The 26,200-nt window shown below is 50.9% G+C and overlaps 9 protein-coding genes across 9 annotated transcripts; 4 read left to right on the top strand and 5 right to left on the bottom strand.

Annotated features, from left to right (window-relative positions):
- Window positions 1-342: 342 nt before the first annotated feature.
- On the top strand, window positions 343-1,661 carry MAA_02005 (DNA repair protein rad10; the record flags this gene model as incomplete). Its single annotated transcript, XM_007820003.2, has 2 exons — window positions 343-689; window positions 767-1,661. The coding sequence occupies 2 exons, from the start codon at window positions 343-345 to the stop codon at window positions 1,659-1,661; spliced, it is 1,242 nt and encodes a 413-aa protein (XP_007818194.2).
- A 1,706-nt stretch (window positions 1,662-3,367) lies between these two features.
- On the top strand, window positions 3,368-5,189 carry MAA_02006 (Glycoside hydrolase, family 47; the record flags this gene model as incomplete). Its single annotated transcript, XM_007820004.1, has 4 exons — window positions 3,368-3,579; window positions 3,652-3,833; window positions 3,894-4,481; window positions 4,603-5,189. The coding sequence occupies 4 exons, from the start codon at window positions 3,368-3,370 to the stop codon at window positions 5,187-5,189; spliced, it is 1,569 nt and encodes a 522-aa protein (XP_007818195.1).
- Window positions 5,190-5,466: 277 nt separating this feature from the next.
- Window positions 5,467-5,679, bottom strand: MAA_02007 (uncharacterized protein; the record flags this gene model as incomplete). Its single annotated transcript, XM_007820005.1, has 1 exon — window positions 5,467-5,679. One exon carries the CDS (start codon window positions 5,677-5,679, stop codon window positions 5,467-5,469), a length of 213 nt encoding a protein of 70 aa, XP_007818196.1.
- Window positions 5,680-6,363: 684 nt separating this feature from the next.
- On the bottom strand, window positions 6,364-7,667 carry MAA_02008 (NAPE-hydrolyzing phospholipase D; the record flags this gene model as incomplete). The annotated part of the gene is made up of 2 exons (XM_007820006.1): window positions 6,364-7,348; window positions 7,435-7,667. 2 exons carry the CDS (start codon window positions 7,665-7,667, stop codon window positions 6,364-6,366), a joined length of 1,218 nt encoding a protein of 405 aa, XP_007818197.1.
- A 1,482-nt stretch (window positions 7,668-9,149) lies between these two features.
- MAA_02009 (Ribosomal protein L7Ae/L30e/S12e/Gadd45) lies at window positions 9,150-9,721 on the bottom strand (the record flags this gene model as incomplete). Its single annotated transcript, XM_007820007.1, has 3 exons — window positions 9,150-9,412; window positions 9,516-9,611; window positions 9,700-9,721. The coding sequence occupies 3 exons, from the start codon at window positions 9,719-9,721 to the stop codon at window positions 9,150-9,152; spliced, it is 381 nt and encodes a 126-aa protein (XP_007818198.1).
- A 3,277-nt stretch (window positions 9,722-12,998) lies between these two features.
- On the top strand, window positions 12,999-15,393 carry MAA_02010 (Amino acid transporter, transmembrane; the record flags this gene model as incomplete). Its single annotated transcript, XM_007820008.2, has 10 exons — window positions 12,999-13,148; window positions 13,296-13,511; window positions 13,537-13,729; window positions 13,976-14,179; window positions 14,253-14,348; window positions 14,422-14,497; window positions 14,548-14,718; window positions 14,786-14,891; window positions 14,972-15,031; window positions 15,196-15,393. 10 exons carry the CDS (start codon window positions 12,999-13,001, stop codon window positions 15,391-15,393), a joined length of 1,470 nt encoding a protein of 489 aa, XP_007818199.2.
- A 3,530-nt stretch (window positions 15,394-18,923) lies between these two features.
- MAA_02011 (uncharacterized protein) lies at window positions 18,924-19,421 on the bottom strand (the record flags this gene model as incomplete). Its single annotated transcript, XM_007820009.1, has 1 exon — window positions 18,924-19,421. One exon carries the CDS (start codon window positions 19,419-19,421, stop codon window positions 18,924-18,926), a length of 498 nt encoding a protein of 165 aa, XP_007818200.1.
- Window positions 19,422-19,921: 500 nt separating this feature from the next.
- Window positions 19,922-21,025, top strand: MAA_02012 (Arv1-like family protein; the record flags this gene model as incomplete). The annotated part of the gene is made up of 2 exons (XM_007820010.2): window positions 19,922-20,166; window positions 20,218-21,025. 2 exons carry the CDS (start codon window positions 19,922-19,924, stop codon window positions 21,023-21,025), a joined length of 1,053 nt encoding a protein of 350 aa, XP_007818201.2.
- A 3,620-nt stretch (window positions 21,026-24,645) lies between these two features.
- On the bottom strand, window positions 24,646-25,246 carry MAA_02014 (uncharacterized protein; the record flags this gene model as incomplete). Its single annotated transcript, XM_007820012.1, has 2 exons — window positions 24,646-25,142; window positions 25,213-25,246. The coding sequence occupies 2 exons, from the start codon at window positions 25,244-25,246 to the stop codon at window positions 24,646-24,648; spliced, it is 531 nt and encodes a 176-aa protein (XP_007818203.1).
- Between the last annotated feature and the right edge of the window lie 954 nt (window positions 25,247-26,200).

Here is a 26,200-nt window from a genome sequence, read left to right as displayed (position 1 = left end):
CCAACAAGAAGTGTTGTAACTAGAGAACTTGAACTCTTTCCTCCGACCATATCACTGCGGTGCATATTAGGCAAGGGCCTAGTAAAAATCATAGAACCTGAATGCGGTGTAACGAACTTCAAATGTTTCTCTTGATAAGTGCGCAGAAGGAGCTGTTGACAACCCGCGGGTCCGAGCGTTCAGGGTAGCTCCAATTGGAGGGCGATGGCTTGCTTAGTGCTGTGACGTCCCCGTGAAGCTCCAACGTGAACTTTCACCATCACGCCTGTCCAGCTCAAAACCACTGCATGGCCTGCGTCTCGTCTTTCAGCTCAACCCTCTGACAAAGACACCACGGAGGCAATGGACGACGACTATGGCGCCGACGAGGCCCTCCTCGCAGCCATGGCTGCCGCTGATCCGGCCCAGTCCGCTCGCAGGACCGTTCAGCAGCCCGTACCCCAAAGAATCCAACAGCCCAGGCCGCAACGAATGGACAAGGCACCGCCAAGCAAGGCATCCGGGAACAAGGTTGTGCAGCCTACACCACAGGCTCTCCCGCAGAAACAAACGGGCGGATCGACCATCCTGGTATCTCCTCGCCAGCGAGGAAATCCAGTGCTAACGTCTATACGTTCTTTGCCGTGGGAATATAGCGATATTCCAGCCGATTATGTCATGGGACTCACAACCTGCGCACTATTTTTGAGGTATAATTCTTTTCTTTCTTCTTTTCTTCTTTTTTTGGCTGGTTGCTTTCTGTCTGACTCTGTCTGCGCTTGTATAGTCTCAAGTACCACCGACTCCATCCCGAATACATCTACACACGCATACGAAACCTACAAGGCAAATACAACCTACGCATTCTTCTCACCATGGTGGATATACCCAACCACGAAGATTGCTTACGGGAGCTCTCAAAAACCTCACTCGTGAACAATGTCACCATCATCTTGTGTTGGTCGGCCGCCGAGGCTGGCCGGTACCTCGAGTTGTACAAGTCCTACGAGAACGCAAGTTTCGCAGCCATCCGTGGCCAACAAACTTCCAGCTACGCCGATAAGCTGGTCGACTTTGTGACGGTGCCCCGAAGCCTCAACAAGTCTGACGCCGTCGCGCTAGTGGCCAACTTTGGCAGTCTGAAAAATGCCATCAACGCGGAGCAGGAACAGCTTGGCATGATCGGTGGATGGGGAGGCGTCAAAGTCAAGAGGTGGTCTGCTGCAATCGAGGAGCCCTTCCGGGCAAAGAAGGCGGCCAGGCGGGGTTTGCAGCCGTCCAAAACCGGAGCCCAGCAGGCAAGCACAAGTGCGGACGGTCAGCACGCAGACCGGACCTCGCGGCTGGAGGAAGCCGTGCCGCTTTCTAGAGTGCCTCTCAGAGATATGCCTACCGTGGGCACCGGCTCTGGTGCCCTCTCCGCCGCAAGGGGGACGCCAGATGGAGGCTCATGGAGCGGATCTGCTCCAAAGCAGTTCCAGTTCCTGGATGACGATGTTGAGAACGAGGACGACGATGCGGAAGAGGCTTTTATGGCTGCTGCTATTGAGGATTCGAGAAGGACTTCACAGCCAACCGGGGGAGACTCCAACTCGGGCCGGACAGCCGGTGCGGAGAAGATGGACGATGGGTTGAGTGGTGGCGTTGCAGCAGCTCTTGCCAAACTGCGCGAAAATGGCTGAGCTCTCGTTATTGACGAAGGAAACAATCAACCCGCACAAGTACAATGGCGAAGGGTGTCAACAGGGGTTACAAATAATATCAAAGACCTGCATGCCAACACCCGGTGCATGGCGGCCCAAAAAGGCGAATGCGCCGCAAAACTGCCGAATAGGCGGGCGCAACAAGCAATGAACCGGAACTGATGTTTCCGAGATCCAGCGCCACGCCACGATGAACATGTCACTCTGAGACTCTGGGCTGTCCAGCACGTACGATGGTTCGCTCGGCTGTAAGTTGAATTATGTGTATAGTACATATGTAAGTACTACAATAGTACGCATGTATGTACGTATTGTTATGGAGCAAGCCTCGTCACAACACCCCCGCGCCGTCCCCGCAGAGTAGACAATGGAACAAGCTCCAAAATGCGGAGCCAGCCGACCATTTCTGCCGATAGATGGACGACAGTTGTTGTTTCTTGTCGTCTTTTAAGGACTGGGTGACTTGGAATTTCGCCGTCGACTTGTCTCGAGTACGGAGTACTAGTATGTATGGTAGTGATCCGTCATTGAACAATGACCCCTTGGACGTCCACTTCCCGTTGGAAGCGACTGTCGGCGACTGTTTCCTGTTTGGCTGGTCGTTGACGCCCGGGTTGTTGATGATGTGGATGGAGATGGACGGTGCATTTCCCAGATGCGGGACGTGACATTGCAAAGTAACACTCCTAGACGACATGCTTGCACAAGGACGAAATCACGCTCCGCGAAGCATTTTTGAGACAGGTCTCGGGTTCGTGCGTCCAGTTCGTGCGTCCAGTTCGCGTTTTTGCTCCGCACACAGTCTGTCCTCCTGCCTGTAGATTCGTTTAGCTGTTGGAAATACTATCCCATGAACAACAAACAGGCAAGTCAAACTCCTGTGAGTGCGCTTGTCGTTCCACGTCTGGGGCATCATTCTGATCTTGGGCAGGGTTACATTAACCCCTCCGAAGCCTCACCATCCATTGGGCAGGCTTTGGCACCATGCTGGAACGAGTCGCCGGTGGCCCTTGAATGATGCTGTCAGATGATGCAGGAATTCGAGAACCTTGCAAGCTCATCTCTTCCCCACCACTAGACGATAGGCAACATAAAGTATCGCCGACTCCATCATGCAGATGTAATATGGTGTTTGTGAATCCAGAGTTCGCCTACTGGGACCAGGGTAACATCGAGCACAAGATCGTGACCAAGTCACTACCTGGTCTGTTGGAACCTCGGGCCTTACATGGCAACATGATGCATGGACGAGCAATAAACAGACCTGGACCAAGGCACGATGGCACGGTGGCACAATAGCCACTGGGCGCATACTGTCACCTGCCTAGAGCGTTGCTCGTCTTTGCTCTGTCCACTCTCGTGTACTGTATTGGCTAGTTATTATTTGATTTGCTCTGCAGATTACGTCAATCTTTTCTCAAGCTGGAATCGTCCAGGATTGGTACGAAATGCAAATATCCGTTGCCATGAGGGGGACAGGGCACGCGTGTTGCTCGGCCCTCATCGTGACGCCATGTCTTAGATGTTGGATATTAACAGAGAGCACATGTCTCTGCCGCACCCCCCTGGAGACGAGATTGTTGACCTTCCTATAAATACCGGAGAGCCTGCAGTGTCTCGTCGCCATATTCCATGTGCTCTTGGTGTTGAACCAGGTTCTGTCGCTCCGATTGGGCTTTACAAACATGCGGTTGTCTAACAAGTCAATCCTTCTCCTGGAGCTTGCTGGCGCTGCTCTCGCCATGCCAGCCAGACGCGCTGTCACGGCTCCTGTGGCCGACCATGACAAAGCCCACGATATCAAGGAAGCCTTTGAAATTTCGTGGAATGGCTACTATAAGCACGCCTTCCCTCACGATACCCTCCACCCCGTGACCAACAGCTACGTGGATGATCGGTAGGTGTATCTCGTTCGTCCTTATGTGTGCCATTGGCCGGGCTGTTCACCTTTCTAACTCGGATTCTAAAGGGCCGGATGGGGAGTGACTGTTGTCGATGCGCTTGACACGGCTATTGTCATGAACAGCTTGAAGATTGTACAGCCAATGTTGGATCACATTACCAAGATTGACTTTACAACGACGGCCAAGGCCGACGACGCCATTTCGCTCTTTGAGACCAACATTCGATATCTGGGCGGCCTTCTTTCTGGTGAGCTTGGTCTTGAAAAAGCAAGGGGGGGTTTGAGCTAATTGATTTCAATCTCACAAGCGTACGACTTGCTCAAGGGCCCATATAAGCACCTGGGAGCTGATGCCGACAAGGTCGATGCGCTCTTGAAGCAAGCCCAGTCACTTGGCGACAGCCTCAGCGTCGCGTTTGATACCCCAAGCGGTATTCCCGACCCAACCATTTTCCTGAACCCAACCAAGAAAAACAGTGGCACTGATAGGAACAATATTGCCGAAATTGGCACCTTGGTTCTTGAATGGACCCGTCTCAGCGACCTGAGCGGCAACAAGACGTACGCCGAGCTGGCGCAAAAGGCAGAAAACTACCTCCTCCACCCCAAGGGAGCCCCCGAGGCGTGGCCCGGCTTGATTGGCACCTGGGTCAGCACCGAGGACGGCAGCTTTTTAGACAGTAATGGCGGTTGGTCTGCCTATGACGACAGCTTCTACGAGTACCTGATTAAGATGTACGTGTACGACCCTAAAGCCTTTGGCGAGTATAAGGACCGCTGGGTGGCCGCAGTGGACTCGACCATGAAGCATCTCGTGTCGCACCCGACGACCCGAAAGGACTTGTCTTTCCTGTCTGCGTACCGCGGACAACAAACCATCCCCAATTCCGGACACTGTAAGTGACACACCCTCCCCCTCATCAGCTCCCTTCACCGTCAATACATTTTCCCTGCCGTGTGACGACAAAATTAAAAAGGAGATCACCCAACCCACTAACACGAAGGTCTAAAACACAGTGGCCAGCTTTGCCGGCGGCAACTTCATCCTGGGCGGCATCGTTCTCGGCGAAGAGAAATACAAGCAACTTGGCCTCGAAATCACCGACTCCTACTATGAGACGTACGTCCAAGAGGCAGCCGGCATCGGCCCAGAGGGCTTCAACTGGGTAGACGCAGGCCTTTCGGCCGACAACCCCAACAACCGGCCGCCGCCGACGAACCAGACCGAGTTTTACGAAAAGGCTGGCTTCTACAACACATCGCCCTACTACATCCTGCGGCCCGAAACCGTGGAATCCGTCTACTACGCGTACCGGCTCACGGGCGACAAAAAGTACCAGGACATGGCGTGGGACGCGTTCCAGCAGATCCAGAGGCTGTGCCGCGTAAACGACGCCTACGCCGAGCTGACCGACGTCTCTAAGAAGAATGGCGGTAGTTTTGTAGACGAGATGCAGAGCTTCTGGATGGCCGAGACGCTCAAGTACCTGTATCTCACTTTTGCGGCCGACGGGCCGGTGCATGTGCAGGGCCAAGGTGCCACGAACCAGTTCGTGTACAATACGGAGGCGCACCCCGTGGCTGTGAGGGGACGACAAGGGTGAAGATGCAAATAGATGAATGAATAAACAAATAAACAAAGGGACCATGCGGCGGGGGATGCGAGTGTTTCACGGCTGGGCATACCTGGAACTGATGACTGGACTTTATACAGTGACGGCGGGGAGAATAAAGTCCCTTCTGCGTGCCTTTTTCTGTACACTCTCACTAATAGTACCAGACCACCACTACTAGTCTTGGGGGCCTCCCGCCGTCTTCCATTGTGGTCTCATGGTCAGAATAGAGTACATGTATGTATTATTAGCTGCCAGGGAATTGAGATTATGCCCCGCCCTCTCTCTTGGCATATTCCTCCTCCATGGCTTCCTCGTATAGCCGGTCCGCCTCCTGCTCCTCGCTGGTCTTGGGCCTCGTCGTGCCGGCACCAGTGTTTGCGCCGGCACCGGTGGGCGGTGCACCTCGGGGTGCTGACTCGTGCGCCGCCGCCTCATTCGGTGTTGACGTAGACGGGCCGGTGTAAATGGGTAGACCCATGATTTTTCTTTCTTTTTTTTGCAACGGGGATGGTGGAATAACTCTGTGTCTTTTGCTTGTTTCGAGAGAACAAGAGCAAGGTTGTCTGGTGGCTTGCAGGTTGAAAAAGGCCAAGATTGGGGGGCTTAATATACTAACAACACCGGGCGGCAGTGGCGAGTGGCAAGGCGGAGCCCCAAGTAAGCTTGTATCAAGGATGGGCCGTGGCGCCACCGATGGGCGAGCCGGATCTTGCCGGATGGAAACTTGCATTGATGTCTGACATGCCCAGTGCCGCCAAGGCCAGGACTGGTCGGCCGAAGAAAACTCGAGTGAGGTGGGAAATCGACATTGCTGCATCATGATGTATATACTTGGCCGTCGCTCAGCGCTTACCCCCCGGTATTTCGAGCCCAGAAAGTGCTTTGAGACGTCATCGTAGCGCCGCCAAATTGTCATTTGATATTGCTTCCTTGTAGATACGCTGATAAATTAAGACCTGAAATATGCGGGACATGAAATTATACTCATGTCTTCTGACGCCGTATGTACTTTGTTACAGTCGGATTTCCCCCGGCCCGACAAAGCCACAGGAACAATTGTTACAAAGGGGGAGAAAAGGCAATATAATCTCCATCTATCCCAAACGCCCATAGTACCAGACACACTCACAAACACAAACGCAGAAAAAAAGGGGCACATGCATCAAAACTCCCTGCTCTCGCCAATATCGCATATATCAAAAACGCCCGTCTCCTGTAGCCCTTTCCTCTTCAGCGCCTCCCTCAACAGCTTGGGCGGCTCGAGAACCTCCTCCATGGTCAAGGCCCAGGTGCCCCAGTGAATGCCCATGGCTCTCTCGCAGTTGGTATCGACAAAGATCTCGACGGAATCAAAAGGATTGGCGTGCATGGCGGAAAACGCCACGCGCGGATAGTACGCGCCGATGGGGATCAGGCCCAGATCAAAGGGCCCGCGTAGCTCGCCAATCTGCTTGAACTGCGGGCACCGCGGCAGCGCCTCATACTCGGGTCCGTAGTCGTCGGTGCCCGCGGGCAGGGCCGGAACAGCGCGGTATCCCGTGTCGCCTCCGAACCAGACGGACTTGTCGCCTGATTTAACGGCCCACGAGCACCACAGCGTCGTGTCCTTGTCCCAGAGGGACCGCGCCGAGGTGTGCTGGCAGGGGAGGGCCGAGACCCTCGCGGACAAGGTCTCTTCCTCTTCGCCCGTCTTGACCTTGACGTTGAGGTCGGCGTCCTCCCACCAGTCGAGCTCGGTGACGTTGTTGAGCCCGGACTTGCGGAACCACGTCTCCAGGCCGAGGCCGACGAAGAATTGGACGTCGGGGTGGTGTTTCTGGATTTCGAGGACCGACTTGTGCGAGAGGTGGTCGTAGTGGCTGTGGCTGATGAGGACGGCATCGATGACGGGGATGTCCTGGAGCTCGCATGGCCGTTGGGTGAATCGCTTGGGTCCCATGAAGCTGAAGGGCGAGCAGCGGTCCTCGAAGACGGGGTCAAAGAGGACGCGCAGGCCCGAAGGGAACTCGACGTAGTAGCAGGCATGGCCGAGCCACGTCGCGCGCAGCTTGTCCGACGCTGTGCGGCTGGGGAGCCATTCGGGGGTTTGGACGGGCACGGTGGGTGGTGATGTGTCTGGTCGTTTGAGTTGGCCGGTTATCGTGGGCCTTGCCATGCACGTGTTAGTTTGCCTCGCCGAGGACCGTGTATACATTTATTTATTTCCTTGGTTGAATTTATTACATCGACTCACCAAACTACATTCTTTAGAATGGAAGTCAAGTTTGCCGGATTCGACCACGACGGGTACGGGTTCTTGAATCCAGACACTCTGCCGGCCTTGATGATGTGATGCGGGTTCAAGGCCGCTTCGTCGGGAAGACTGGATCGTCCCGGGATTTTAGAAACGGCCGTAGAATAGGAGGAAGTGGTTGAGGCACCAGCCGCGGCAGCCGAGCCCGACGGGTCCGTACATGTAGACGCCATGACGCCGAGATGGGCCAGAGGAAAGGGATGTCGTCGTGATGCGAGGCCAAGTTGCGGGTGCAATCTACGCCAGAGACCAGAAGTCGACTGGCGACAAGACAGCAGCATAAGAGGGACCCCGAAGAACAAGGGATAAATGGCAAGCAGAGGCAACAAGAAGAAGGGGCGGAAAAATAAAATAAAAAATCAACGGCCAGTATTTATTGATACGGCTTCAACCGTCAGGCCGACTAGCGAAAGCTTAGCGGTCCAAGCGAGCCATGTGTCTGGTCGCTGGATGAGCTGGTGTGGCGTGCTGCCGCGAGCGGGAGCGAGTGAATGGGGGTGTGGGAAGCTGCGGATAGTGAAGCCATCGGAGTTGATGTCGTGGACAATGGACGCATGTAGAAGTCTGGTTGGTGTGCACAAGCTGTCCTGCCTGGTCCGCGGATCCGGGCTTCTTTGTTTAACTCCGTTCGCTCGTTGCGCACGCAGATGGGAATGGGACCGTGACCCATGCAGCCATGTGCTTACTTAAAGTATGTACTGTAGTACTCCGTACATGTACATTGATTGACATTCACCCACCCCAACCCGTACCATGTTTGGAACATTGACAGCTTTGCTCACCCACCAACGGGCTATTCCTCTGGAGTCGACGTCCATCCTCTGTTCTGCTCTTGTCTCGCTGCCATCCGCCCTCGGGGAGACATGACAGGAAGCCTTCAGCCTGGATGCCCACACGGGAGAGCACCAGCCCAATTGTTCCCACATTGTCCCGGCCCAGTGAGCTCAAAGCGCTGGGTCAAAGCTCCCCCCTCAATATTAATAAAATGATTGAGTCTTTTCGATATCACCCTTTGCTGGCATCCCTGTACCCTGCCTGCTTGCCATGAGGTCTGCCACGTGGCTCGCCGCCGATTGCTTTGGGGCCGCAACACATTGACGCACTGTCATGATTACTGGCGGAGCTGATGCGATGCTGATTTCTTTAGCCCTAGTATTACCGGACCAAGCGGCGTTTTCCCATTAAATCTGGCCCAAGACGCGTGGGCGGGTGACACAGCCGGTGTCAGCTGCAATTCAATCCTTCGCTCTCTGCTGTCATTACTAACGCCCTCCTACCTCCGACGCACTTGGGTGCATATGTGTCACGGCTTCACCACGGCTGGGCATGAATGAATTTTGTCAGCTGCGGAGATTTCAACGCTTCTCTTGTTTCATCTGCTTTACTGATCTAGTTGAAGCGTGCGATACGAACGCTGCCTACCAGGTCCTATACAGGTTTAAAATATGCCTTGCCCTCTCCCCTCTGTTAATGCAAGACTGTCCGACTGTCCGTCAGATCCTTCATGGGTAGCAATTGACTCCCAACTTTTGGAAACCATCAGGTCCCCTCAAGAATCCTAGTCATCAAAATACGCCAATTCATGGCAAGATTTGAGAACTACCCCTCGTCCGCCATGCTTTCACAATCCTAGTCTTGGTGCAATCGGTATTTCCTTAGATGGCGAGTCGCTCAACCTTGTCGCGGAGAGCCTTGATCTGACCAGCCAGCTCACTGGCCTCGTTGGAGTTGATGCTAGCAGCAATGACTGCCCTGCTGACACCGCAGGCACGACCCAAGAGGGTCTTGCTGGGGACGTAGACGTAGGGAGTGCCCTTATCCTCGCAGAGAAGGGGAATGTGAAGAAGAATCGCGAGCGGTTCGGTATCGGCGGCCAAGATAGCAACTTCGCATGTACCTCGGTTAAGAGCCTTGGTCACTACCAACTTTTGTTAGCAAATAACCCTAATCATCCCCACGCACAAGGGCTATATCCCTTCTGCTACGACGAGCATCCTCGAATTAACCCAGTGTGAACGTACCTTCGTTGGCGCCCTTCTTAGCTTGGCGAAGATGAGTAGCCGACTGCAGGAGATCGAGAATCTCCTGAGTGAGGGCGGCATCGGCCAAGGGCCAAGCTATGCGAGACCATGGTTAGCAATTCGGGCTTCCCTTGACGAGTTGCAACAGCTTGTGAGCCAGCCTGCAAATTGGATGTGTACATACCAGCGTTCGCGTCTTCCGCCATTGTTTTCGACAGAGGCTCGCCTTAGGTAGGTAGGTTCACGGCCGTGATGGTAGATTAGAGCGAAAAAAAAGAGAGGCTGTGGTTGCCTCGAGAGAGAGGGAAAAAAAAATTGACTAATCGTGCCTGCCCCACAAAATTTCATGGTCAAGCCACGTTTGGTGGAGCGTGCTTCCTCAATCTATCACGTGATGTGGCTAAGCGTTGGCATCGCCAATCCTGCCTTGCTGCGTGGTGGCTTGAACCTTAAAAATGATAGATCTGCTACTGGCCAATGGTAAAACAACGCCACTCTCGCAAAAATTTTATGACATTTCACCCAACAGAGTTCTCGAAACGCCTCCCGTCTTGACAACATTGTACCTACGGCTAAGCACCGTGCGCCGCTGGCGCTTCATGATTGCCGAGACACACCAGGTGCGATTTTGGACTCTACAGTGCATTCATCTCCTTGGGGCAGAACAAGGGATGTTCGTCGTGAAAAAGGAGTGACTACTCAGAACCAGGCATTGCAGCCCAGAGAGATCTTTATGAAGGCCCATGAAGATCGTTTTCCGGAGGAGCGCCCCACTCGATATCCACATTGTCCTCTTTGACACCAACTTTCTTCCTATGCCGGCAATAGGCGATATTCATCCAAAGAGACTGGACATCAAGCCGTAGTTTGGCTATGCCGGTGATAGGCGACTATTCATTCAAAGAGACTGGACATTATGCCTTGATTTGAAACTCGGCTCCGCAAGCCTCGTTTGTGTTTTACGACGCCCACTAACTAGATGACCGACGTCCGAGCAACGACGAGTTCAAAGTTCCAGTCAGTATGGAAGCGGCGTCTGGGGTAGTAGTTGATACCCACAAAGCTTCATCATCCTTGAGGATGGTGGGTATTATCGAGGACTCGATAGATTACTGGATACGTATGCACGCAGTACATAGATTGTACTTGCCCTTGATTGGAAACTGCTGAGTTGCTTGGCATGGCCACAAGAGAAATAGTGGAACACGTCGGGACTGAATAGCTGTCGTCAGCGATTCGCAGATTGCCATCCTTGATGCTGAACTAGAGGTATCTTCTGTCAAGTACGGAGCAAGGCCTAGTGAGATCAAGAATGCCCCGGATCTGCTAGGTCTTCCACTTGAATAGTATCCCACGTCGGCATGGTTCCAACTCCACATACCAAAAGGACTCCAGTTACAATCTGACCCAACATCCTTGTCTGACATATAATGTTGCGAGCGATGGCTATCCCAGCGTGGCGCGGTCGTAACGCAACTGACTAGACGCGTGCTTTGCTGGCTTGATATTCGGGTGAAAAGACACTTGTTGGGCTTGTATTGGGCTTAAAGCTGGTAGATGTATGACTCCAAGTTTCAGCCTGTCGGACTTGACTTCTGTAAAGGATTGTTGACTCCCGATTGGTGCTTGGGTCGGCGCTGCTGTTGACTTTATTATACTTGAGGCTACTACATCAAGACGACGTTGCAACTGGACTGTGTTTGACATGTTGAAAACACACTTTGGGAAGCATGCTTTTGGTTTCTCTAGACGTAGGCGTGCCGCTCCCGGCTCATCCACAGTTGCTGGAGGGCGCATTTCCTTTTATCTTGTACTTGTAACACAAGTTGCATGGCATATCTCCTTAATGCCGCCGCGGCTCCGCAGAAGTATTCTGGGGGATCAATTTCGAGCCAATGGATAGTTTATGCTGATTAATGCAGCCATCGCTACCAAAAGCCAGCAGTCATAAGAACTGAAGTATGTACAGGCAAGTTCCTGGGGCGTTCGGGGGCCCTGTGGGGAGAGGAACATGTGAGGCGCGTCGACGGCATTAAGGGGGTGGGATATATGGATACATGTTAGGTAACTATTACCAGAGCAAAGTTCTTGGAAGACTTGGATACAGCGGTTGTTATGCATGGAGTGGATGCTGTGGATGTTCTGCAAGGGTAAATGGGCAGACTGACTCGTTTGGTCTCGACTCGCGGGATCCGGCATAGCCGAGTCCACGAAAATGCATACGTACAGTAAGTAGGCAGTTTCGACAAGTTGGTCACGGTGAAATGTCGAGTGAAGAAGAGGGCAAATAGCTTGCGCCATTGGCTGCATGAGACGATGAATGTGTAAAGTAATTGGACGGGAGCAGCAGGTGCTGGGTAATTATGTCTGGTACAATTATACATAGACTCAAGGTTTCGGGTGGAAACAAGTCAGTTGCTTGATCTGCACATCATCTTCTCGTATCTATGGCGATGCTTTTTTTCAATCGGGTTTAAGGACTCAAGCGTAGCCTGAGAGTGATGCCAAAGGGGCATTTTCGACAAGTTGGTCAAGTTGAAATGTCGAGTGAAAGTGTGAATTAGCTTGTGCCATCACCTACATGAGTACGTAAATGTTTAGACAGCAGCAGGTGCTAGGTAATTATAATTAAGCATAGGCTCAAGGTTCGGGTGGAAACCCTTGTGTGTATGTACGAGTCAGTTTCTTGATCTGCACATCATTTTCTCATTTTCTCCATTTTTCTTCCTCAAATGGGCAAGTGTCTGGTGGAGGGATTTTTCTCTTCTGTTCCGGTTCCCCGTAGTAGAATAAAGTTTTTCTCTCTAGACTTTTCGCAATTTATACATTCACACACCAACGAGCAGCGGGCCCAGACTATCGACACGTTTTGAAATTTCTTCCTCAAATGGGCAAGTGTGTGGTGGAGGATTTTTCTCTTCTTTCCCGCTTCCCCGTAACCAGCACTACTAACGAGAATAAAGTTTTTCTCTCTGGCTCTTTCCCAACTTGTACGTTTCTCACACCAAGGCGCAGCGGCGGCGGGCCCAGACTATCGACACATCCAGTCTCGTTTTGCCATTGAAATATATTGGCCCCAACGGCCAACGGGGAAGGCCCAGAGTATAAAAAATAGTAATTCCCCGTGCCCCATGATATTCTCCGCACTCAAGTACAATCTGTCTCTGCTTCATCTTATCTTGGCCCCAACGGCCAACGGGGAAGACCCAGAGTATAAAAAACAATAGTTCCCCGTACCCCATGATATTCTCCGCATTCGAGCACGATCTGTCTCTACTTCATCTCATCTGGCACTATCCTGCTCCCCAGGTCTAGTCACTGGCCAACATGTCCAAGCTTGAGACGTCCCAAGACCCGCACAATGATCTCTCGGACCAGATCGAGCGTGCTGCTTCTCGCTCTGAGGGAGAGGTGATCGATACCGAGGTCAAGACCAGCGATGCCGTCTTTGGAAACATCACAGACGGATAGTCACTGGCCAACATGTCCAAGACTTCCCAAGACCCCCACAATCTCTCGGACCAGATCGAGCCTGCTGCTTCTCGGTCTGAGAGAGAAGTGATCGATACCGAGGTCAAGACTAGCGATGCTGTCTTTGGAAACATCACAGACGATGGGCCCAACTACCGCAATGTAAGCCGAAGCACTGGTGGCCTTCCTTGACCCTTCTTGTTCCCGTCGCCCAGGTATGCTGATCAACCGCAATGTAAGCCGAAGCACTGATGGCCTTCTTTGACCCTGTTCCTGTCGCCTCGATATGCTGATCGTCCCGGCCAACAGGTTGGATGGTTGGGAACCGCTGCTCTCATGATGAAGACGCAAATCGGCTTGGGCGTTCTCTCGATCCCGTCAGTCTTTGATCTCATGATGAAGACGCAAATCGGCCTGGGTGTTCTTTCGATCCCGTCAGTCTTTGACACCGTGGGGCTCATCCCCGGTGTCATCCTCCTCTTGGTCATTGGAACCATCACTACCTGGTCGGCCTACATGATCGGTGTTTTTAAGCTCCGACACCGACAAGTATACGGCATGGACGACGGGGCTCATCCCCGGTGTCATCCTTCTCTTGTTCGTTGGAACCGTCACCACTTGGTCGGCCTATATGATTGGTGTTTTTAAGCTCCGACACCGTCAAGTATACGGCATTGACGATGCAGGCGGCCTGATCTTTGGGCGCATTGGACGTGAGGTCTTTGGGGTTGCTTTTACCCTTTGTAAGTACCGACTCATGGCCATGACCTAGGGGTGTGAGATTTGCTGACCAGTCTTGTCATCAGTCTTGACCTTTGCGGCTGCCGCAGCCATGATTGGAATCTCGGTTGCTTTCAACGCCCTTTCCACCCATGGGTGGACGTGAGGTCTTTGGGGTTGCCTTTACCCTCAGTAAGCACATACCGACTAACCACCATGAGCATGAGCGTGGGCACGGCCCAGGGGTGTGTGTGAGCTTTGCTAACCAGTCTCGTCATCAGTCTTGACCTTTGCATCTGCCGCAGCCATGATTGGCATCTCGGTTGCTTTCAATGCCCTTTCCACCCATGGCGCATGTACTGCCGTGTTTGTTGCAGTGGCGGCGGTTTTTGGATTCACCTTTGCGAGTATCCAGACGCTGGGTAAGATTAGTGCGTTGGCATGGATTGGTGTTACTTCCATTGTTATCGCTGGTGAGATTACAACACTCTAGTCACAACCGTGGATTTTCACTTCCAACCCTGTTCTAACTCTTGAATCATGTAGTTTTCACCGTAACAATCGCCGTCGGTGTCCAGGGTAAACCTACGACTGCTTCTCAAGACTTCGAGGGCCCTTGGAGAACTTCCATTGTTATCGCTGGTGAGTTTACGCCCCTCTGGGCACAACCGTGAATTTTCACGTCCGGCCCTGTTCTAACTCTTGAATCGTCTAGTTTTCACCGTCACAATCGCCGTCGGTGTCCAGGGTAAACCTTCGACTGCTTCTCAAGACTACGAGGGCCCTTGGAGGTCCAATTACGAGCTTTTCAAGAACCCCAGCTTTAGCGACGCTCTAGGAGCCATTACGATTACGAGCTTTTCAAGAACCCCACCTTCAGCGACGCTCTGGGAGCCATTACAACACTCATCTTTGCTTATGCCGGCACCCCAACTTTCTTCAGTATTGCGTCCGAGATGAGAGATCCCAAGCACTACACCAAGGCGTTGATGATGTGCCAAAGTGTCATTACGTTGGCGTACATCGTGCGAGATGAGAGATCCCAAGCACTATACCAAGGCTTTGATGGTGTGCCAAAGTGTCATTACTTTGGCGTACATCGTAGTCGGTGTGGTCGTCTACTACTTCTGCGGATCCTATGCTGCCTCTCCTGCTCTCGGCTCGGCCGGCCCATTGATTAAGAAGGTCGCGTATGGAATCTCTACTACTTCTGCGGATCCTATGTTGCCTCTCCTGCACTCGGCTCGGCTGGCCCGTTGATTAAGAAGGTCGCCTATGGAATTGCTCTTCCTGGTCTGCTGGTCACCGACCTTTTGGCCATCCATGTCAGCCTCCCCCATGAAGAAATCGCCAAACAAGAATTGAAGTAGCTAACCGTTACATCTTTCTTCCTGGTCTGCTGGTCACCGATCTTTTGCTCATCCATGTTAGCCTCCCCCATGAAGCCATCGCCAAACAAGAATTGAAGCAGCTAACCGTGATTCTCTAGCTTGCCGCCAAATCCATCTTCGTTCGAGTCCTCCGTAACTCAAAGCATCTGGCCTCCAACACCCCTAAGCACTGGACAGTTTGGCTGGGCTCAACCTTTACCATCACCGTTGTGAAAAGCATCTGGCCTCCAACACCCCCAAGCACTGGGCAGTTTGGCTGGGCTCAACCTTTGCCATCACCGCTGTGGGCTATGTGATTGCTAGCGCCATCCCCATTTTTGGACAGCTTATTGCACTTGTTGGAGCACTTCTCGGCCCGATTTTGTGCTTCCACCCACCCGGTTTCATGTGGATGTACGACAACTGGAAGAGAACCGATGGCCGGAAACAGGCACGATGGTACTCTGGAGTCCCCACCCGGTTTCATGTGGATGTATGACAACTGGAAGAGATCCGACGGCCGGAAACAGCCATGGTGGTGCTCTGGAGTGGCTTCCAGTGTCTTTGTGGTCGTCATCGGGACTTTTTTGATGATTGCTGGCACTTATAGCGCCATTTATACCATTGTCAACACGCCGGGAAGTTCCAAGGCTTGGTCCTGTGCGGATCATTTATACCATTGTCAACACGCCTGGAAGCTCCAAGGTTTGGTCCTGTGCGGACAACTCCAACTCCACGTGAGTTGAGACGCATGCATGTTTCAGACCTTATATAGCATCGTTCTGTTACCATTCAGCTTGTTGCTGCGAAAAGAAGAAAAAAACGTCCGGTTGGAATGCTTCCCCTGAATTTTGCCCACGCAACGTCTTGAATTTAGCCTGCAACACTTCCGCGGGGAAGCATGCATGTTTCAGACCTTATATTGCATTGCCCTGTGTTACTTGTAGCTTGTTTTGTTTTCGCGGAAAAGGAAAAAAAAAAGATCTGGTTGGAATGCTTCCCCTCAATTTTGCTTACGCAAAGCCTTGAATTTAGCCTGCAGCACTTCCGCGGGGGGTAAAGCGAGACTTTGGTTATCATGAACAGCAACCGACGAAGCGTGTCGATTTTTCTACATGTGTATTTCTATTTCGATTGGTATAAAAAGCCAATTGTGTACAACCGGAGACCAATGCTTTCGGTGGATGGAGAAGCGATCACGCAGCGAGTGTATATTATGCATCTAGAGGACGTGGACACGTATAGCGTGAAAAACATAAAATAGAGAATAGAGAACAGTAGACAAATTGCCTTTGCGTTTTGATGCTGTCATGATATGTACATAGATAAAAATGATACGATGGCTATAGCCATACTTGGGCATTGTAGAGCTCTACCCATTCTACCCACTCCTGGCTGGTCAAACAAAATTTATCATTTGATAATATCGTAAGATTAAGAACGCCAAAGTCTTAGAGAAGCTGTGTAATTTTGTTGATTTCACCTATTATAAATTGTAGTGACCTCTTTATATGAGTGTAGATGCTGCCCGGTGTGGCAACGGCCAGTGTCGCGGGGTAGTGGGGCAGTGTAAGACAGCCGTAGATAGCACTTAACGCGTCTAACACGTCCACTCATCCACTCGCCTGCCCGTATCTCTTTCATCTTCATTTTAGTATTCTCGCAATATAGTGGCATTATCTTTTAATTAATCTCATTTGGTCCCGTGACAACGTGCATCTATCTTCTCTACTGTACTATTTTCTACCTCTGCTCTACCCACTACTCTACCCATCGCTCTACCCATCAATCTACCCACTCTACCTGCTGGTTATCATGAACAGCAACCGACAAAGCGTGTCGGGTTTTCTACATATCCATTTTTAGTTCGACTGGTATAGAAAAAAGCCAATTGTATACAACCGGAGACTAATGCTTTCGGTGGAGAGAGAAGCGAATGGCGCGGCGAGTGTATATTATGCATTTAGAAGACATGTACACGCAGAGCGTGAAAAGAATAACATAGAGAATAGAGAACAGTAGATGGTCCCCATTTTGTTCTGATGCTGTCATGGTATGTACATGGATAAAATGATCCGATGGTTATAGCTGCTCGGTCTTGAAGAGCAATATAGTCAGTGGGTTAGGCGGTAGAACCTCATGGTCTCCATGTAAGCTGTCCGATAACGCTATAAGGTCTCTAGAATACTCAAGAGGCATTTCTCAAACTAGAGCCAATGGTGTATGTATGTTTTTGGAGTCCCTAAATCGTGTTGTGGGTGAGCTGAATAACGGCCACTTAAGCAGCATCGGCCCTGGCAATTCCACCATCATACTTACATGGGCATGTCTATGTATGTATGTACATATGTAAGCTTATGAATCTTAAATTCAAGCCCCATAGCCAAGTACAGTTTAGTCAGCCTTCCATCACATTGGCACTTGAGGTCTGTTTGTGGAGGGCCATCGGCGGCTGTGGCATAAAGGCTCCGGCATTGTCTAGAGATGTTGGGCCTGTTCACCTGATGGCATTGACCATGACAAATGGCATCAGTAAGGAGCCGATGACGAGCATTTCCACTACTCCGTGGCACCGTCTTCATTTATAATAGTAGCTTGCAACGAGGACCGGTGTCCCGTCCCGCCGGGTCAAGTTTTGCCCTGTCAGACTGCGGCGGCCATTTCCCCCACACACAAATGGTGCTTCGGATCGCATTGAATGATAGATACCCTTGTAATTTTCAGCGTCGTCGCCTCATTTTCGCAACTGGATTCGACAAGGGAATGCGCCATGGAGCTGGAGGAATCGTGGTGGGTAGAGCTCCCTCTACTCTAAAATGCCCATGTATGGCTATAGCTACTAGGTAGGCAAGAGCAATATAGTCAGTGGGTAAGGCAGTAGGACCTCATGGCCTCCATTTAAGCTGTCCGATAAAGCTAAAATGTCTCTAAAATACTCAATAGTCATTTCTCAAACCAGAGGCTATGGTGTCCTTTTTTTAGGGTCTTTAAATCATGCCGTGGGTAGGCTGAATAACCACGTACGTGAGGCTATTTAAGCAGCATAGGCCCTGACAATTTCACTCGCTATCATCCATGAGTATGTCTACATTATGCTTAAGAATCTTGTATTTCAGGCCCCATAGCTAAGTACAGTTTGTGTTGGATTTCATCACCTTCCGACAGTCAGTCTTGCATCGCATTGGCGCCTCACATCTACCCGTGGAGGTTATCTGCGGCTATGGCATGAAGCCTTTGGCATTGTCTAGAGATCTTGGCCCTGTTCACCTGATAGCATTGACCCGTAGACAAATGGCATCAGTGTAAGAAGCCGACTACGAGCATTTCCACTGGTACCATCTTCATTCCATAGCTTGCAAATGAGGGTCAAATTTTGCCCTGTCAGACTGCGGCGACCATTTCCCCCACACATAGTGCTTCAGATCGCGTCAATGATACCCTTGTAATTTTCAGAGTTGTCGCCTCATTTTCGCAACTCGATTCGACAAGGGAATGCGCCACGGAGCTGGAGGAATCGTGGGCGGGCCGTGAATGGCGCGATCCAGCCACCCAGCCATCATTGGCAAATACTAATCTTCTGGCGTTGGGCTTGACGTTCTGCTCCTCATTGACATGTAATTTGCCGTAACTCCTTGGTCCAAACCGAGGTGAAATTGAGCACAGTCAAGTCTGTGGTCTCGTCTGGTTTTTCCTTTTTTTTTCGCCTGGCTCCACAATGTAGGGTTATAATTCAACGAATACTTATCCAACACTACCGTACTCCTCCCCAAGCGTGCTAGCCACCCCAAACCACCTTCTTGCAAAGATTATACAAAAAATCAACCACGACGGCAGAATTCAATTAAAATCAGTAGCTATCCTCTTCACTGGATGTTTCTACAGTGATCTGGCAAGTGCGCGCATTATGGCCGGTCTTGCCGCATCTACCACATCGCCGGCCGTTCGTCTTATCCCTCGGCTTCCGACCTCTGGTTTGGCGACTTTCTTGCTGTACCTGCTGATCAACATCCTTTTGGTCCTGTAGAGCGTGACCCTCAGCAATGCTCATACTACTGCCTTGACGTAATCGTGTTTTTCTGGATCTACGCTGCTTGCTTAGTGCTGCATTTGCCGGTCGAAGTTGCTCATTCTCAGCCTTCAAGAGGGCCATCTTCTGCATTATTGCACATGCCCCCTTCGAAATTTGGTCTACAGCAGCCAAAATAGATGTTGGTGAGCTTTCCTGATGATTACTAATTCTTCTTTTGATATAATCCGTCTGCGAAGTTGCCTCGGTTGGGTTATTTGGCGTCTTTGGAACCCAAAGGTTCGGCAACTCAACAGCGCGATCCAGCCACCCAGCCATCGTTGGTACTAATACTAGTACATGCATGCTACAACGCAATCTTCTGGCGTTGGGCCTAACACTGTGTTCATTAATACCATGCAATTGCCGCAACTCCTTGATCCAAACCGAGGTGAAATTGGGCACAGTCTGGTCTCTGTGGTCTGTGGTCTGTGGTCTGCCCTGCGCTTCTGTTTTTGTTTTTGCCTTCCTTTTTTCCCCTGGCTCCACAATTATAAGGTCATAATTCAACTTCAACACTATGCAGAAGAAATAACTATGCACTAACATGAACAAGGCCAGGGTCAGCTGCATATATCACTCCGTAGCTCTGTACTTTGTATGCACGAGGAACTTGGACCTGACATCCAAACACCCCTCCCATTGGTCGCTTGAGCACCCGCTGTCCACGGTTTGCCATCCTCCTCGCACATCTCGGAGTCTGCCTACCGAGTACGGCATCCCTGATCATCAACCCATCGCTTGTGCCAGCCTCATAGATTCGCACTACTTACAATATAATGCCAATCTGTATCGAGTGTAGACACCCTGTCAAGACGCTATGGACCAAATACTCGGGCGCTGGTGACCAGTCCAGCGGACACAACATTCGCCTAAGCGTCTGCCGAAATTGCGGTTTCTTTTGCGACAAGTATGTCGAGCATGACTTTGTCGTCATCTTCATAGACTTGGTCTTGATCAAGCCGCAGGTAACTATGGCCTTGGGTGCTTGTACCGTCTGCCGCGTCGAGGAGGAGCCGTCCTGGTTTGTCAATTGGTGCTAATTGCGATGCGACCTCCGTGAACAGGTCTACAGGCATCTCCTCCACAACACCTTGATGCGGAATGGCGATCGGTTCGATGTATGTACAACTAACTGTCTGTCGCATTGGCCGTGTATACACGAGACCATTTTGAGTCCTTCTCCTTGCTGGCACTCGTGGCGTGCCAACGCTGATACTGAACACGTGCTAACCAACACGCCCGCCTTTCACTCGGAGCAGCCTTCCATCATCCGACTGGGCATCCTGCTGCTGCTGTTTGATGTCTATCTGACGTGGGAGCGCATCGAGAAACGGGCCGGTCCAGCCATGTTCCCTGGTGGAGGCAACCTAGGCAACCTGGCCCAGCAGCCCATTACGGTCCAATACCTCTTCTTCTTAGTTCTCTGCACATTATCAACACTGGCATTCCATCTTATTATTCGATTTCTCACCTGCTCGTCGTATTCACCCTTTGATATACTGGGTATCATGCCGCGATATGCACGTCCAAATTCGGTCTCGACGGCATTGCTCTTATCTTCCTACACGAAGCTATTCCCAATTCTCATGGTTATATGGAAGTATGACATCCCTGCTGCAGCTAGGCCCTTGGGCTGGGCAGTCGTAGCGAATAATATCGAGGCTCTGAGAATTCTGTTGGATTGTAAATATTATACAGCTTGTATCCTTGCACTAGCCGGCGCAACCTCGCGGTGGGCTGCAGGACGATTTATTCTTATAGCTGCCGGGCTTGGTGATGTTGATTCCATCAGTGAGAGCAGCGTCGCTGCTGATGGGAGGGCTCTCTGGGCTTTGTTCCTGTTGATCAGGGACTGGGCCGGTCGATTGGCCGTGGGTTAATGCTGAGGCGAAGCCGTCTCTGGCAAGAATTCGGTTAGTATTCTAAATGAACCAGATGGCGTTGACAAGATTGAGTTGACAACAATACATGCCCAGGGTTGCCGACTGCTTCGGTGCGCTTATGTAATGCTGGCATGAAGACGGGTCGCGCCTGCTCACGCGTATCGAGGCTATTCCAATACATCTGATGGTCATAAATCGTGACTCATGGAGCATGCGCCGACACTATTAGCCGCCCGAGGAAAGACCAGCTCACTCAGTCTTCATCCCGTTATGTGAATACGTCAAGTCTCCAAGTCTGATTGATGTGCTTCTTGCTTTTACTTTGGAGGCTTTCATCTTTCTGCCCACCTGCGAGAGGAAGTGTCTCAAATGCCTGGATGATCGCCGCTACCATCGCTAGGGAATGTTCTTCATGTTGCTTGACAGATGAGCAGCTTAGAGCTATCCCTATATTATACAGTACCCCGGGTAGTTATCGGGTGTGAACGATACCTTCGCGCCACAAACGTACTTGTCGCCCCGTGAGCGTGAAGCAAGCGAAAGAAGGAACTATTTCTGTGCACGGTGACAAGATGCTAATTCTCGTTCCCGTTGGCTCAAGCTTGAACGAGACTCGCATCAGGGTGACCTCGTCTAAGACAGCATGAAGCTAGGAGAGGATCTGGACTTGGGCCACGACAATATCGACATAAACGGCGTACACTTCCTCTCCGATTACAAAGTCGCCGGGGTATGGAGTGTAGTTTCTGATACATCACTAAACTTGCTACCAATCAGACCGATGGCTTACTGAGACATGCTACATACCGACAACATCATAGCTGAGTCGCTGTGCGAGTGGCTTGCTAGCTGAGCTTTCATCAAGTCATGTATACAGTTAGTGGCAACTGATATTTGCCCACCAAGAAGTATTTGCTAATGTATTATAGTTTGTTATAGTACAAGGCGCGATAGCTGGGTACATGGCCTGGCTCAACACTCTTTGCCGCCCCCCTGTGAATCATTCTACTTTTGCGTCCGAAGTGTAGTGTAACACACCAACACAAAAGGCGTCCCTTCTGAGAAGAAGGAAGCCCATCAGCGGTTGTCAATTAAGTTGATCAGCTGGTCTGATGAGTGTGATGGGTACTGCAACTATGATGAAAGTCGGCGACTGCGTCCACAAACACGGTTCAGACGGGCAAAGCCACATAAAACCCACGACTATGAGGCACGCTACAAGAATAGCAATGGCAAGCCACGTACTACATCATTAGTCTTAGTGCCGGAGATCTCTCGACCTCTGGGGCTTTATGCATCCTGCCTAATGGGGAGACCGGTGGGAGCGATTCAGCTAGTGAAGGATTAGGATGATTCGGGGCCGGACTCGACAACAACAGTCTCGGGATAGCAATCTCGTATCCTCGGCTGTCAATTGCATTGGTAATTGCTCTTCACGCCATCCTTGCCGGCCAGCCCGAAATATAGAACTGGAATTATAAATAATCTGCCGAGCGCCTACAACTCTGCCCGTCCCGTCTTCCAAGCCGCTGCAATTCAACATTATTGCTGGGACATAAGTATTATCATAAAAATATATTTGTTTTATCAACAAGCCCATTCTACACGCACAACTGGTATAAAAAATGCCGAGTGAAGCTATCGACGGTTATATTCTCGGCAGGGATGTTGCCCACTCCGTGAGGTAATTGCCATGTCTTGGATCACCCATCAGCTTGAATGACGCTAAATTCGTTGATGAGCAAAGATTAGATGCACAGCACTTCCTTTGGAGACTACATCAGGGCTACTTGCTCCACCCACACATAAAGCTTACAGAAAGAATGAGTGTTGCAGACATTGGGACCGGAACAGGGTGGGATATTCTCCATAACCATATACGGAGTTTGAGTCGAGTATCACACTGACATATAGGCGTAGGCTTTGGCTTCTGGATCTTGCACGAGAGGTTCCCAGCTCAGTCACTCTTCATGGATATGATATATCCGACAAACAGTTTCCTCCTTCACAGATGCTGCCCCAGAATGTCTCGCTCAAGCAACTAGACTCCTTGGGAGATGTTCCCACTGAATTGCAAGGCCGATACGACGTTGTTCACCTGCGAATGTGGGCAAACAACCTGTCTTCAAAGGAGGTGGGTTCTTTCATCTGTAACCTCTCCAAGATGCTAAGTATAGAAGCCCAATACTCTATAATTGAGGACTTCAGAGTCGCTAACAGGTTGAAATGGGATTAGAACCTGGAGGCTACATCCAATGGGAGGACGCAGATCTCTGTAACCACGTAATTAGGACGAAACAGGTGGAAGAATTTGATCAGCAAATGAAGGAGCTCTTCAAGCTTGCGGGGAGAGATTACAGGTACTTTGAAAGTTTCCATGTTTTTCGGTTGACCTTGATTCTTACATTCCCACGCGATAGTTGGATTCAAACCTTGCCTTGTTCGCTTCAAAGACACGAGTTCAAAATTATAGACCACAGAAACGCTTCTTTTGCAGATGACCTGGTCCATCTATGCACCAACACATATCTCACAGCAATCGGCGAAATGATAGAGGGCATCAAAAGAACGGCCAGTGGCCCGTTGTGTTCAACGATTCAGAAAGCGGAAAGCTCGCTTAGTTTGCTTCTGAGCCAGAACAATGGAGCAGCGTACAATTGGAGGCCCTTCTCAACACTGGCGCAAAGGAGCTAAATAACGGATGTCCTAGGAAGAAGGGAAAAAGAAGGTCGTTTTTCCTACTCGTTGCTACCGTTTACCGGGTGACCCGTGTCTGGGTACAGTGAGTTTTCGTAATGTCCCACGGGCTCTGACATGATAGCTTCACTGCACAATTATAATATATCATTGATATTTACCAACACACGCGTATAAACAGTTTGGTCTACCTATTGGGAGTCGTCAACATGGTGACCGTCAGCAATTGCACATGTGTAGTCAAAGGACGCAGGATACCACACCATGAAGGTCCAGGTGAAGGATGATGGGCTTTCGCTCCATGGGATAAGCTAGCGTGGGGGACAGTGACAGATGAAAGAGAAATACACTAATTAATCTCCCATGTACAGAAGAGAGGGCTTGTTGAATGGAGGGTCATTCTGGCAACTATTCAACTTGAGAACCTGACGTACTTGAAACGAAAGAGAAAAGCTGGGAAAGTAGGCTTACTGCGAGAGTTTTTGTTATAAATTATTTATTAACTTGGAATTAATATTAATAGTTTTAGATTTAGTTTTAATTTTTTTTGAAAGTTTTTAAAGTTTCTTGATTTTTTTCGTCCTTTTCCTGTATTCATTAAGTGCCGTCAAGATCTGCCAGTCGCTAACACGCTTTTTATTTGTCACTCCATTAAACATCAATGTCAAATCGACATCAGCCCAAAACTCGGGCTATACTACACCCATCATCAACTTCCTCACGGCCGTCTTCAGCCTTTACAATTACCCATCTGCCAACTCAAAGAGACGTTTTTCAGGTTTCCCAAAAAAATAAGACCAATGCAAGTTGCGCTTGTACCCCACGGTTCGCAGATGGCAGACCATGAAAAGGGCATCTTCCACCCCTTCACGGGAAGCCTTCTGGTCCCCTCCACGAATTCAATCTTTTCCAAAGCAGCTTTACAACTTTGGGGCCTCGGTAGAAGCAGGCTGCGCAGGGGCTCCCTGAGAAGCCTCGGTAGGAGCAGGCGGTGCAGGAGCTCCCTGAGGAGCCTCCTGGCCCTTGGCTTCTTTGAAGGCCTTCTTCTTCTCGTCCAGCTGCTTCTTGAGATCCTCGGGAATAGCGGCATCAGCAGCCTCCTTGGCGGCCTGCACGCCCTTCTTGGCCTCCTCTACCTTGTTCTTTTCCTCCTCGGGAATCTTAGCCTGGGCCGCGTCCTTGGCGGCCTTCAGGGTCTTCTTGGCTTCGTCCACCTTGTTCTTTTCGGCCTCGGGGATGGCAGCCTTGGCCGCCTTGGCCGCCGCCTTCATTTCTTTAAAGGCGTCCTGTACCTTCTGGTCCTGGCGCTTGGCAAAGTCCATCAAGGGCGCGGATCGGCTGGCAAGGTCGAACTCGCTGACGTCGTCGACTGCGCGGCGCTCATTATGAGTAGTTGCCGCCAGGGCAGACGCGCTCACTGATGCGGGAGAGAGTCAGAAGGCTGTTGAGAGTGTGCGGGATACCGCGGGATCAGGGCAGAAACCTACGAGCAATAAGAGCCAAGTTGTAGATGCGAACCATTTTCAAAGATGTTGAGGGTGTTTGGGGGTTTTTGAATATAGAAATTGCTTGTTGTATAGACCGGCTATACTTGGCTGATGTCTAAAGTTGGAGAGAAAAGGGTTGTTGAGTTGGATAGTCTGCCAGACGTGGCGGGATATTGAGGGCTTTTTGTATTAATTGACGCCGGAGGAAACTTTGGATAATACCGAGTCCACGTAGGACACCTAGCCCAGCAGGTATTCTTGACAGGCATCTCGCCGCCTCGTGCTAGAATGTTTTGGGTCGTTGGCACCGTGACAAGTTTGGTATCATGATGGGCTCCGCTTCATATATGCCGATGAATCGCGTGGTTCGAGCAAACTGACAGGTCTGAGTCGGGACGCTTGAGGTGAGCAACACTCTCATATCCTACCACACTCAACTTCTAGTTGCAGGAACCTAGACGAACCCGGAAATTTTTGATCCTCAGGGGGGATGAGCCGCCGCGCATCAACGTCGATCTATCTAGTAGATTGAACAAAGGAGGTGTTCGCACTTGACCAGTGAGACTGCCATCGATTATGCAGTTTCTTCTGGACGTGACTCGGCCTCGGCTTCTTCAAACAATACAGCTGCGCTAGGCCCCGAATATCCGTCCTCGGTTCGAGACTCGACATCCCAGCGGCGCACGCAATGTAATCTTTGTACCTCGAGGCAACAGAGAACCGGCAAAATACTGTACGCATAGTGTTGTGATACATACAGAACGAAAATACATGCATCTTGTAGACCTCCGGAAGACCCTTGCCGTGGAACCTCGTCATAAACGGCGCACAATGGTTACAGTCTAGTTTTGAAGCCTGCATGCCCGTCTGAAAGCGACAGAGTATGGAAGTGACAGACCCATATGATGGATGGTATTAACTTGCCATCGTCGGACGGAGCCCTGCGCTTGGCAGGCAAACACAAAGTTCTGAATCATCTGATGGACCT

The sequence above is a fragment of the Metarhizium robertsii genome (genome assembly GCF_000187425.2).
Source record: "Metarhizium robertsii ARSEF 23 chromosome Unknown MAA_Scf_1, whole genome shotgun sequence".
NCBI lineage: Eukaryota > Fungi > Ascomycota > Sordariomycetes > Hypocreales > Clavicipitaceae > Metarhizium > Metarhizium robertsii.
Note: the sequence above shows the minus strand (reverse complement) of the source record. Positions and strands in the feature narration are given on the sequence as shown.